General features: G+C 39.5%; 1 protein-coding gene across 1 annotated transcript in view; it reads left to right on the plus strand.

Moving 5' to 3' along the window:
* The window catches only part of LOC310935751 (dolichyl-diphosphooligosaccharide--protein glycosyltransferase subunit STT3B), an 87,777-nt gene that overhangs the window by 38,627 nt on the left and 34,479 nt on the right, over window positions 1–14,671 (plus strand). Inside the window, exons 2-3 of the mRNA XM_083899691.1 lie at window positions 874–982; window positions 10,095–10,382. Of these exons, the coding sequence (XP_083755817.1) occupies window positions 874–982; window positions 10,095–10,382 (397 nt within the window). The remainder of the gene's footprint in view (window positions 1–873; window positions 983–10,094; window positions 10,383–14,671) is intronic.

Consider the following 14,671-nt stretch of genomic DNA (forward strand, 5'->3'; position numbering starts at 1 on the left):
GATTATATTATACATATAATTATATCGCCCTGTCAAATATTGCAATACTTCACTGAATGTATTTATTACTTTTTTCTAATTGACAATATTAAATGGTTAAAAAAGTAATTAGTCACGCGGCTGTTTGACACAACACAAACTGCTCTGCTGTGTTCTGTTTTCTCTGCTTCAGGTGTCTTGTGTGTGGATCTCTGAACATACCATAAAGCATCCCACATTAATGAAACTGTGTAGTGAAAAATACCTCAGAAAATTTACTAAACGCTTGCTTCATCCTCTTTGGCAGCAGTCCTTTCAACACTGTCAGCTCTTTCGTTCTGCTTCTTGACAGTGCTCCAACCCCCTCAGCTTACCACAGCTACAGTGTGAATCGAGGCCTGTTTGCAGTGATGCTCCTTGTATTTATTTTTGTGTTCTTGGGGTGTTTTTTTTTTCCCTCTCCCCCTTTTTTCAGAGCAGCTTGCTAAAAGACGAGTCTGACGTTCAAACACCAGACCCATTTTTATGTCTTTGTCATCTCAGCACAAGTAAGCAAGTGGTTGCAGTTGGAATTATCTTTACAATAAAGGGCTTTGTTCTGAAAAAAATGTCACAATATGTGTTGGAGTTGTTGGCTTGAGCTCAGAAGCTCACACGGAGAATAGAGGCGTTATCTGCCATATTCTAACGCTACAAAGTCTGTGCAGAATACCTGCTCATCCTGTCTTCTGTAAATATGGAAAAAAATAACCCATTCTTCTCTAAAGATTCGCTTCCTCTATCAATAGCTACACTAAAGTATGGTCTATAAATGGAAATAAATGGTATTCCTTTCTCTGCGTTGGTGTTATTTGACGATGTACTCAGCCTCTCTTTTCTCTTCTGTTGTCTCAGGTTCAACTACAGATCAACACACCATCTCACCACAAATGGCTTCTACGAGTTCCTCAACTGGTTCGACGAAAGGGCCTGGTACCCCTTGGGTCGGATCGTTGGTGGCACAGTAAGTTTTTAATGCAGTCACTGATTTTTATTGTTCATCATTTCCATGGTGTCTTAAGTGAGACGCAAACTCCGTCATAGAGATTAAGATAATACATGAGAATAAGAATGAAGTTTTCTTCAGTTGGAATAGGCTGAAATTGGGCACGAGGGTGATTTGCACTTTTACAAAAAGGAGGGAAAAAGTGCACTGCAGTACTTGTCCTGTCCCTGAAGGCTTATGCAAAGGAGCTGAAAACGAGGCTGCTGCTGACTGATGAGGAGCAGTGCAGCTTCCTGGACAGTGTCTCTCTCGGCGTCTTGTAGGGGACATATAAAACTTATTTGCCACAATGTGTTCTGTATGCTTTTTAATGAGGCAGAGCTCAGACACGGAGAGTTCCCAATTTGATCATCTCAAAATTGCATTGCTAATTTTTTCTGATGGTCTACAGCTGTTGGCTTAATCAGTGTGTCACTTGGAGTGTGAAGTGGTTAGTTTTGCATCATAATATAACATGTTTGGGCTGATTATGAACCATTCCTGACAAGTAAATAAGAAGGAAAAGGCTACTTTGGCTGAATTTGGAATCTGATCAGGAAGCCTCCTTCACATGTCCCTTTAGACAGAGTCATAATGACTCGGAGCAGGCTGCAGGGATTACACACACCGTCATGGGAATGCTTTGGGGTTCCTCAAAAAAATGTTGAAAGTACATTGGCATGGTGAACTGGTAGAAAAGCACAAAAAGCATGGATGGTAAAAGTTTTATAAAAATCTCCAAAGCAAGAATTCAAAACTGTAGTCTCATTTCCACGTGATGCTAGAGCAGCTTTATATAATGCTACTATACCAACTGCTGCCATCAGTCCATCAGTAAGTATAGACGGGCATTAAACGACGCTTTGATTTGCACTTTATATCCTATTAAGCTGCTTATGCCTGCCATTACCCCCCAAAAACAACCATGCAGACAGTTGTCTAGCCAGGTGTTAAATAATTATGGTCATGGAAAACAGTTTGATGCTCTATGGCCATTTCCAAGGAGGTAATATTTGCTAATACTGAAAGTACTGGAGAACAGTTCCTTTTTTGCAGTGATACCATTTCTCTTGGCTGCCTGGCTTGGTGTCACTGTTTACCTGCAGCTACGTCTATTGTGAAACATTGAGTCGTTTCTGTTAAAAAAACAGAAAAAACAATGGGTTGATTTCCTGCACGTTAGCTCTCATTTCCCTCCCTCCCCTCCTGGGTTCATGTTTACCCCCAGCCTCATCTTCTCAGCGCCGTCTCCTGTGAACAGAGAGGTCTGTGTGAGTACCTCTGGCCTATCCATCTCCCTCTCCTCTTTAACAGCTCCACCTGCCTTCTTTTCTCTTAACCAAGCTTCATGGACCCACCAGAGTTGCACTCTTGTGCTGTAATTGCACCAGCTAATGGAGCATCAGGACCACATAATCCGGGCCCTTGGTGTCAGATAAATGCAGAAATGTCTCCCAACATGTTTCATTACTGGGTCCATCAGAGAAAGCATAGCGCCAGGCGTTGCCTATAACACAACTCTTTTTCTTTTCACTCTTTTTTTCTTATTATTTTTGTGTTGTGTATGCGCTGTCCTTCCGGGTGATATGAAATCTCTTCTGTATAGCTGGAACAGGAAGGCGTGGTAATGCTGTGCATTGCTTTCAGATACAGTTATCATTCCAGCACCGAGCAGATGGTGCACAGCTTAAACTCTAGCTATACTCTACATGCTGATGTTAGAATATGGTATTCACTTGTGAACAGGAAACCCAAGGCATTTGAATCCAAAACCCATCCATCAGCATTCATCCGTCATAAGCAATTACCATCAGCTACTGGTAATTGCATATGACAGGCTTGGCTTATAATAATGGATGTGCTGGTCCTGTTACAGTACATTGATATTCGAGTAAGACCTTGTACCCACAGGGTGGAAGCTGAGCCTCATGATTATACTGATAATCGGAATTGGAAGGCGCACACTTCTTAGTTAATTTTCATGACATTTGCAAGATTCCTTGGCTGCACAGTGCATTGTCGTCTGCACTTGTCCTGTAACAAAATCCAATTTGAAATGTCAAATTTGAAAGTTAAAATGCATTAGCAGAAATGCTTTTTCAAAATTAATTAATATTTCAAAATGCATTTTCATTTTCAACTTCAAAACTGCTTATTTTGTGCCTTATAAAAAGAAAAAGCAAACGGAGAAATGCTTTTTCGTTTTCATGCTCGCTGCAAAAAGTGTCTCATAATTTAAATGGGTTGGCAATACAGAGCGGCGCAGGAGAGTGACGTCACTGGCCGCTCGTTTTCTTCTGGCTGTACTACACACACCCACACAAACGAGTGGAGGACCATCTTGGACCAGACGTAAATATTGAGATGTCAGACATTTCCCTGGTAATTGTCGGAGATTAACCCACATTTTAGGATTGTTGAAGTAGTTTTAACTGATCTACAGTTCGGCAATGTTTTGCCCTATACTTGAGTTCTCCGGAGCGCAGACTCAGTGTTACACAAACACATAGCGTCTATGCAGCCGGTCGCAATCAGCAGTGCTGTCCCCAAACAACTCATATTTTTTGGATTGTTAAGTAGTTTTAACTGAGCTACAGTTGTGTAAAACTTTTCTTCCTGTGACGGCACTCTGGCCAATCAGTCGCCGAGCCGTCTGGCGACATCACACATAGTACCTACTCTGCACCATAGATATATAAAGGGTAGATGTGTCATCCGCGCTGCTGACCAATGCGGAGTCGGACCTTCGACACTCTGCCGTAAGACATCTACCCTTTATAGATGTATGCTCAGCACACTTGGACGAAGAAGGCGAGCGGCCTGTGACGTCACTCTCCTGCGCCGCTCGGTATTGCCAAGTCATTTGAATTTTGGGACACTTTTTGTGGCGAGCATGAAAACAAAGAAAAAAAGCATTCCTGTTTGCATTTTCTTTTAATTAAGGCACAGAATAAGCAGTCTTGAAGTTGAAAATTAAAAAGCATTTCCGTAAATTCATTTTAATTTGGATAATGGGACACATTTGCTTTCATATCGTCACACTGTTAAAAATAATCATCACAATCAAAGCCTAAGTCATTTTTTTGCTCAACATTTTTTTTTTGTCTAAATCACCGGCCACCTATGGTAAAATCGGCGACATCCTCAGTTGATCAGATCATGTGATTTTACCCGTTTTGAGATAATGGCCTATGTCAAGTGTGTGAAGTTTTTTGTGTTTCTTGAAAAACTTGAAAAAATTAGTTTGGCGATTATTTTAACAGGGTGACGATATTAAATAATTTGGTACCTAAGAAATCTCAAATGGTACAGATGGTGCCAAACGCGAGAATCTCTTTACTAAAACCTCTGTCATTTTACTCTGATTCACTTCAGCAGCATCAGACTTTGCACAGCTCATGTCCACAAGTTGTTACACAACCTCCATGTGTTTTTAAGCTCCCACTGCATATTTTAAAGGGGATATTTGCTTTAAAATGCAATATTTTTTTAGGCGAGAGAAAAAAATCCTTAATTTATGCTGTGTTCCATGTACATTTACTCTGACACAGCGGCATCTACAGTGAAACGTACACCTCTGGTGGAATCTCACAAGTGTCATCTAATCCACATAGAGCTTGTAACTGCAGAGATTTACTCTATTTAGTTTGGGCATGTCATTTTTTCGAGCAGGGACTCCAAAAAGAGGGTCAGGGAAGAAGAGTTTAACGCACGTGGCAGTGACAGTTGCACAGATATCCTGTTAACTCATTGTGAAGATTCTCAGTCAGAGAGGTGAAACACCTTTAGGAATAAAGTTGCCTACTTAAATATCTCCAAACTCAAATTTCGTTTCAATTAAAAGTAATTAGATCTTCAAGTTTCCATTACTTGAAATGTTTTAATTTGCTGGCAGACTATCCTCAAGCTGAGACTGATATCAATAGAGGACATAATGAGGCTCATGCTCCCAAGAATGAAAAATAAAGTTTGATATTCTGCAATGTACCAAACCAAACCATAACGTTCCACTCGATGGAAACTGCTTTAGTCTGCTATTGTGAGTGTTGACCTGCTTTTTTTACAGAGGTACGCTACAGAGGTTTAGAAGCTTTTCTTATGCTTTTCTCTGATTAAACATTATGATCATGTCTGTAAACGACTGAAAATCTGCTTTTATCTTAGGCTGCTTAAAATAAAATTCAAGATCAATAACTTTAACACAAAGCCAATTTTAAGGAGTCACATTATCCATTCATTTGATTTTTGATGCCCTTGATGTAGAAGTGAAATGTTAAGCAGTTGGGAGCATGAGCAAAGTGAATTCAGGAGGTATAATTTGTGGAGTGATTCTCCTGTCCCTAGGGTATGTCTCAGGATATGAGTATGCATTTACAAAATACTAATGGAGGTCATGTTGTCCTTGCAACATGTGCTTTTATTTGGATGGACGTGTCCACAGTAGTGCCGGTTATTCATCACCTCTTTTATTTGCCATTAAACAAATGTCCTTCTGCATGCTAATGGATGACACTGTTGGGATATGTTGAACACAAATGAGACACAGACATATGGTATCGTTAGATGATATTTGACATTTTCCTGTCGATATAGACAAGGAAAGGACGACAGTGAATCGTGAAGTCGAGTGCCGTATGTAACTAAAGATAATTGTAACAATTTTTATCTTTGCCATAGATCTCCAACGTTGTTTAAAAGCCATCATTGTAATGGCTGATACTTTTTTACCACGGCTATTAACATTCTTATCTCATTTGTGTCTATCCCCAGTGCAACAGTGTGGCTGCTGTAAATACTCTTCAATAAAAAACTATTTGCTACTGTTTGAGTTGCAGACTTGAGCTGCTGCTGTTCTTTATATTTGTGACCTTTTCTCAGGATAATTGGCCAGATTTCAGTCCCGATCTGGCCCTTCTGACTATCGTGGGTGCCTTCCAATTTTAGGCTGATTTGAACAGATTATCTGGCTGAATTATTGTGAGGGGTTAACAGACATGATTTTAACAACTGATTGTCATCAGACGCATCAGTCTTCCTGATTTCAAAGTATCAAACATGTTTGATATTATCGACTGAACATTGACCACAGCATGAGCAGAACCAAGGAGAGTGAGTTGAACGGGAAACGGATGTTGCATACTTTTTGTAATGGCGCGTTTCCACTGGCACGCCGCGACATGGCACGGCTTGGCACGGTTTGGTTGTGTTTCGACAACAAAAAAGTTCCTAAGTAACCTGTGCGGGGTCATCACGACACGGCTACAGCGCGCATGCGCGAACTGCTGTGACGTCTTATAAGCGAGACGCCCACAACAAACAAACAATGGAGGACGTGGAAGTGGTTCTGTACTTGCTGCTCGGTCTGTGGCTTTTGATCATTCGTGGAAGAGAAGATCGCCAGAAAAGGATACAAGAGGCATACAGAAAAGTTTGAGAAGACGTACGGTAGTCACTCTAACTTTTTAGCTTATCCCGACACTGTTGTAGTGTTCGGTGACGCACCCAGTGACGACACTTCAGGCCAATCAGTGGCCGGAAGTTTTGACTAATCAGCGAATAGTACCTGCTCAGCTAGCTTGGAACCTCGCCAGAGCAGGTACTAAAAATAGTACCTGGTACCACGTACTATGCTAGTGGAAACACTTGAGCCGGTGGAAAAGCGCCGTAACTTGTACAATCCAAGTCGATCCCGTCTTCTCAGCCATGACTTCATCCACAGTTTTTTGCATTTCTCAGCACAAAACATCTCACTCACAACAGATATTAAGCTATACTGATGCCACTGACGTTACATCATATTACAATTCCCTGTAATCTCCTCCCTGAAATTGCTTGGTTAAACACCAAGTATGTGGTCCTGTGTCTTGACTGAATCGTCGAGTCTGTGCGATCTCAAGATTCAAAATTGAAAATCGCTTACAAAGATCAAACAAAATTCAATATTTAAAGTCTTCTAGTGTGGGACAGGTGTTAATTTGAAGCAGGTGGGTACAGAAAAGGTCAGAAAGTCAAAAGTTTTTATGAAAGAACTTATACAGTTAGTTTTTCGTTGAATGAGAACGTATTGAATATTCTTGAAGGGGTTAGATGTGTTGTAACAGACAGCTGAAGTGTCGTGCCAGATGGCAAGTCGCTTTCTGCCTTGCAAATTTCAATAGCAGGTGTGGGTGGGGTCAGTCTTTTGGTTGTACTTGAGGCAAACGTCTTCGTCTAACATGCAAATCTATGCAAAAAATGGCAAGCTCCCTCCAGGAAATTGATGGAGCCACATCATGTTCAGGTCCTTACCTGAAAGGCTGAGATTGACATGACATTTTGATGTGACTGACATGAAGCCACAATAATCTGATAGCTTGCTCAGATGCACCACAGTAGCCACAGTCTTTTACTGTGTTTGCAAATTGTCATAGTCACACTTGTTTGCATGACAGAGCTACAGCATTTTCTAAGCATAAACAGGCTCTGGGGAAGAAGGACATTTAGCTCACTCCCACACGGCATTTGAAATCATAAAATGAATGTGTGAAGGGTCTTACTTGCATCAGGCTTGTGCTTTTAAAACCCGAAGTGGTGAGGACAAGCACTGTGTTTGGTCTCAGATTGGTACAGTCTGTTCCACTACCCATAATGCTGTTGTAATCCACAGCCTTTATTTGGAAAACCTGGGAAAGGAGAAATAATTATAAGCTTCACTTGTCTTTGTTTGTTTACTAAGCTTGACATTTCACCAGTGCCAGTCTCCACTCTCATAGTGAGTGGTGGTCTGTGACCCCTTCTAACTCCAGGTGAAATTCATAAAACCACCTTTGCTCTAAGGGCGGTGATCAAGACTCATCTGTTGCACTCGACCTTTTACCCACCTGTATTCTGTTTAACACACCCGTCTCCCTTTTTGACCTTTAAAAGTCATTTCTCTTACTCTTTGCCTTTATCTTTCATCATCTCTCCTCTACTGTCTGTATCCGCCTTTCCGTTTGTCCCTCTGTCCTTTCTCATGCTCTCGCCCTCATCTTTTCACCCACCTTCTATTTTTTTATTCAAAATCAGTCAGATAATGCCGACAGTCCTCATTAATTGTGTATGACGGCATCAAGTCTCTAAGCACTTGGATGGGTCACACCGTTTAAAAGACAGACGAGCCAATATCAGTTATTATGACAGTCCAATAGCGTACTGTCTGGACCAGTCCAGCTGCTCTCTCCCTTTTTATTTTCATCCCACCCTCCATTCCCTGGAGAACTACTGTCAGTTGCTCGTCGTCGCGAGCCAAAGATAAGGAATGAAAGGTTCTCTAATGTGACAGTCCATAACAGAACGCTGCCATAACCACTCTTTGTTGTCATCAGGACAATGAGTCAAGAGCATTTCTGCTAACAGCTTTTGTCAGTTCTCGTTGATAATATTTTCATGATGAATAAGAAATGTTTTGCTTTCTCGAATGCCAATTTGTGGACTAGTGTTGAATTAATAAATGATGCACATAGTTTTATCTTCATCAGTGCAAAATGTTCTTTATTATGATGATTCATGACTCGTAAGATCTTCTCTAGAAGAATTAGGGAGCCTTGGTCCCACCACAGAGTTCAGAGTGGCTAATAATTACATGAGTCGTTTTCTAAATGGCAGGCTATAGCTCCATTAGATGGAGTCCAATCCTCAGAGCCAACAGGCAAGACAAAGTTGATTTTCATTGAAGAAGATTGGTTGATGAAGTTTAGGTCTCGTAGGCACCGGCTAATTAGAGATGAGGAAACCTGACTTTATTAGGGGCGAGACAAAGTGCATGGATCGAGGCTACAGCAAACCAACATCAGGGACCTCACTCTCACACGTTAAACATAGCCTAGCCTTTCACTTCAGACAGCCTGTGTAGTTCACAGGGCCCTAATTGGATCTGCTCTCATGTTAAGACGAGACGGGGCTAAGAGGCCTCGTCTGCTCAGTCCCTGGTAGCTCCGGTGAGGCTTAAATTATTCTCAACTTTGTGTTGGAAAAAAACACTCATGACAACAGTTTTTGATAACCCATTTACACAATCACAAAAAGGCTGGTATGGTTGAAAATATTTCTTTTTTTCGGGTTGTCTGAACACAGACTCGGGTGGATATGAACGCGTATGAAGATCAATAGTCAAGGTTACCATCACCTCGCACACACACACGGAACTGGAGCATTCAACGTTTCTGCCAAGGATGTTTTGTTTTTGCCCATTTCTGTCTGTGTCTGCTTTTCTGTCTGTGAGCAGCGTGACTCAAAAAGTAAAGAATGGATAATGATGAAATGTTCTGTCAGTGTTGATTATAGCTCACGAAAGAAATTATTACATTTTAGAGGTGATGGGGAAACCTGAGAGGCTCCAGCTGTCCAAGCGTAGTCGACCAATATTGTTTTTTCTGCGGCTGATGTTGATTTTTAGAAATCAGGGCAGTCGATGGCTGATAATTGGCCCATAGATTTTCATGCTTTCCTCCATCTGATAAAATATAAATGTTTAATGCTAACACACAACAAAAAAATCCTCAACTTCACTTGCCAGTTAGTGAGCAACACTAATGGTCTGTCTCTTCAACTGACATATTTTGTCTACGCTGCAGTGCAATTATACGAAATATTTTCAATAAAAATCTTTAGCATAAATATTAAATGCTTAAATCAGGTCATCAAAAACTGGAGAAAATTCACTTTTGAATGAGCAAAATCAAGCTTTATTATCTTAACAATTTTCAAGAAGAAATATGTGTAATTTGTAATAATTGCCCAATTAATACATCATAATCCGCCATTGCTGATTGTCCAAGTGCCTTCTGTATTTGTCGAATTATAACAAAATACAAATAACACAAATACCTCTCAGTCTCAAACTTTTTCTCTCCATACTGTTTTCATAGCTCTGCACAGAGATGGATATACTGTAACTGCAGTCGAGTTTGGTTGGCAGAAGCTGTGAGGTGGTAATTCGAGTTTCCTCATGCTGAATTTCATGATGCCCCGTCTCCTTCACTCACCCACCACTGCTCTTGTGTGACACTCAGTCTCACCTACTTTTCTGTTTCTCCTCTCACAACCCACTCTCTCTCTCTCCCTCCTCCAGGTCTATCCAGGGTTAATGGTGACCGCAGGCCTCATCCACTACATGCTTAACCTGCTCCACATCACCGTCCATATCCGGGACGTGTGTGTCTTTCTGGCACCCGTGTTCAGCGGTCTGACCGCCATCTCCACCTTCCTGCTGACCCGGGAGCTGTGGAACCAGGGCGCAGGGCTGCTGGCAGCCTGCTTCATCGCCATTGTCCCTGGCTACATCTCCCGTTCTGTCGCTGGCTCTTTTGACAATGAGGGCATCGCGATCTTTGCCCTGCAGTTCACTTACTACCTCTGGGTATGTGCACTTCCTTAATAATATTTTTATAGATGGCGAGATGAAGATGCTCACCTGTGATTGTACGATTATTCCAAAGGAACTTATTGATTCAGTATTTATATTGAAATTGACCTGCTCACTGAGGTGAAAAATCAGTTTTAGGTCAAGTTCTTAGCTTCAGCCAGGTATGCATAGTTGTTATTACTTTATAAGGAACAGGCTTCATGAAGCTAGAAACATAGCCCTCTCTTCAAATATTGCTCAGCCTCAGCTGTTGAATTATTTATCAAGAGCCTTAAAAGGCACTCCAACCATGTGGAGCCCAGGAAACGGCATGCTGCACTCTAAAACCTTCATAGACAGATGACCTTTCAGAGTGGAATTGATAAGATCTGGGGTTAAAGGTTGAAGCGCCCCCTCAGTTTACCTTCCTTTTCAACCATACTGTAAGGGAACATAGCAGGTTGTGCACCTTGTTGAATGTGTGCCGTCATTGGTCATGAACTACTTCATATTTATTTAATTAGATTTCTTAAAAAAAAAATATATATATATATATATATATATATATATATATATATTGTTCCTTTACATTTTGTACAGCTTGACCTTGATTTGCAAAGTAGACATAAACTGAAAAAATCAACACATAGTCAATAATAGTGTATATTGCCAATAAAGTCAATAATAGGCTTTTAGGACATACGTAGACCTAGAGTATTTGTAACTCAGGAGGGGTTTTTCACACTGAACAATATCTGCAACACAGACTTTCACTCTGTTGTACCTGAATGTGTCCACTCTTCAGTTGCATCACCAGCTTCCTTGCGTCCCTGCAGCATACAATGAATCCATCATTTGTGTTGTGTGCGTCTTGTACATTTCTGTCTATTGCGACGATACATTTTGGTTTATAACCACTATTTTGAGAAGATTTAGGCCTGTCGATAACTTCCTACAGTTGGTAGACCGCTAAGAGACTGTGTTAAAGGTTTAGGTAAAAGCGTGTGTGTGTGTGAGAGAGAGAGAAAGCAAAATGCTCATACCGTTTTCTCTACATTCTCTTCTTCCTAGTCATTGGAGTTGACCTTGGAGGTTTTTTTTTTCATTCTGTACTGAGTTGTTTTTGTTCACCTTTTATCCGTTAGCATAAGACTGAGAATAAAAACAGTAATCATCAACACAAGGATGAATGTGAAAATTGAAACGTCAGAAGGAAATTTCACATGGAGAAGAAGTCAATATATCCAGATAACGGGCTTAATGAAAATGGAAGTAATCAGCTTCTTCCGGCAAACCTGGTTCTTGACATTTAAGAGGTCGGTTGGGCTTGTAAAAACCATTTCTGTGGAACATCAGCTGATAAGAGCAATGCAGTGCAAACAGTATGTACGATTAAAACTGCCTTGTAGATATGATGATGTTTCCATATAAAAGCAGGTTGAGTTATAAAATAATACCACAAAAAAAATCAAGGTGTTTTTAGGTTCAGTTTTGTTTTATATAAACAGTAGACGTGGCCACTACATGATAATGTAATAGTTAAGTATAAATAGTTTTCAGATAATTACTGGAGTAGAAAATACACACACTTAGTGGGCAAACTAAAATAAAATCATGTCCTTATTAGGTTTATAGAATGATGTTGTATTTAGAATTGCCTCCCATGACTCTTGACTGCAGAGATGGAATATAAAGTTAAAGCAATTATACTCTTGACTGTTATAAAATTTTACACCTGCACAGTTAACCTGCAGTGGAACAGGTGTTAAATCATGATGGCAGCATATTTCAAATTTAATGTGAGCGCAGATTTATTATTGTAGATTGTGTCAGTGCAAAAGTGAGCCAGCAAATGTGCTGACGCTTATTTATTTAATATAAACATGCAATGTCATATTGAAATGTTATATCTTGCTGCTCGACTATAAGTGAGAACACTTTTCTTCAGTTGTAAAGCTACATAGTCAACACTGCCATTAGCCATTACCCATGTCTCACCATACATTACATGATGTGCTTTCATTTGTTTATGTCTCGCTAAAGCGGCTCTGTGACTTTTAATTGCACCTGCTGCTTAGTTTACTTTGTTTAAGGATTATATATGGTTGATTCTTTAGTGCCGCGCCTCTGGGATTATTAATTAAAGATTACTGATATGCTGCAGTGCTGTTCGAGCCAGAAGAGAATTTGAAAATAATCCACATCCAGAATTGCACCACTGTAGCTGTGTATCATAAGATTATATATACATTGTACATAGTATAATACATATACTTATATATATGTATGTATAATACATATACTTATATATATGTATGTATGTATATATATGTGTATGTATGTATATAATATATATGTATGTATGTATATGTATATGTATATGTATGTATCTATGTATGTATGTATATATATGTGTATATGTATGTATATAAATGTATGCATGTATGTATATTTGTATGTGTATGTACATATGTATGTGTACATATGTATGTATATATGTATGTGTACATATGTATGTATATATGTATGTGTACATATGTATGTATATATGTGTGTATATGTGTATATATATACATGTATATGTGTGTATATATATATATATATATATACACATATATTTTGATTTATGATTCCCTCGTAGCTCAGACCAGTAGAAGACCTGCAGGAATCACATATTTATGCAGATTTCTACGATTTTGGCAAGGTGCAATGCACCCGATCTCCCATTGTTCCCCCGGGCACAGATGAGTGCTGCCTACTGCTCTTGTGCCCACCGTGTGTGTTCACTACTGGTGTGTGATAAGGATGGGTTAAATGCAGAGGTCAAATTTACTATTACTAATTAGTGTGTGTTAAGTAAAATACAGATGTTTATGTGAATACTACATGCTGCATGTCAGTGTTCAAGCTAATAAAGATCAGTGCTCTACTTTAACTCTTTCCAGCAGATGCAATGACATGTCTTTTAACTGTCATTGATATTAAAGGAGGTATGATGATGAATAAAAGAAAAAAGGTTAATATTCCTTTAATAAACGGATAGTTAGACATGAGAAGCAGCCTTGGCAATATGTCTTTCACTTTTCATTTAAAGTCTATGCAGAGCTTCATGTGGCTTTTGGTTAGAGCTGAAACGATTAATCGATGAATCGATTATTAATCGATTACTAAATTAATCGCCAATTATTTGGTTTGAAGCTTTTTTCATGATTAAAACAAGATTTCTGATTGTTTCGGCTTGTTAAATGTGAATCATTTCTTAGTCTTTGCTCCACATAACAAAGAAATCATTAAAACTGAATCATTTTGGTTTGTGGACAAAACAAGACATTCAAGAACATCGTCATTTTCAGGTTTGACAAACACTGATCAATGTTTTTTTAACATTTTCTGGACCAACCGATTCATCGATTCATTGAGAAAATAATCGACAGATTAATCGATTATGAAAATAATCGTTAAATATCGCTACTTTTGTTGTGTATCGTGTCACTTTTCATTGATACTATATTTTATAATTTACTGCTCATCATGTTATATATCAGGTTCCATAAGTCTGCCTTGAATTTGATTCCTGTTTAAAGTAACACGCAGTTGCTTCTCATTTGTTTTATTTGCTGAATGGCAGCAGAGCTCCATGTATGGCTGATCAGCAGTAAAGTGGTTCTCTAAATGTTGTGATCAAAGGCGAAGAAAGGCAAACAAACGAAAACAAAAAAAAGTGTGATTTCTTTTATCTACCTGCAATGTAAAGTCTAGTTATGCGGTGGCTTTCATCCACGTAAAAGGGGTTATGCAGATATTTCATCATGAATTGTCTTACCGTTATTTGGCACAGCATAACAAGCTTTTATCAGTCCAAGGATTGTGCCCGAAGAATGCAATATATGATTTTTTTGGATTGTATCAGATTTAACATTTTTGTTTCCGATCCAGTAATGTTGACCGTACCGAAAAGATTTGTTCCAATTGGAAATTACAATTCCATTGTTTACATGGACGCAAAATAAAAACGATTGGTTGTGTAGACATGCATCAAACATTCTGTTGGAATGTACTTGACATGCCGAATTGTCTAATTCTCCAGAGAAGAAGAAGCTTCACTTCTGCTTTCATACTAAACAAACGGCGCACATGTCTGCGCCTACACTCACTGACCACCATCCGTCTCATTTTCCGTCTCTTCCACGTCTGTGACTTTCATGTCTGTCAATTATTCTTTTTGGGAATGAAAATGCTGCGGTAACAAATGGAAATACGTCCAGTTTACGTGGATCAGACGTGATGGCACCAAACCAGGAGGT

The sequence above is a fragment of the Microchirus variegatus genome (genome assembly GCF_963457635.1).
Source record: "Microchirus variegatus genome assembly, chromosome: 13".
In the NCBI taxonomy this organism is placed as follows: Eukaryota; Metazoa; Chordata; class Actinopteri; order Pleuronectiformes; family Soleidae; genus Microchirus; species Microchirus variegatus.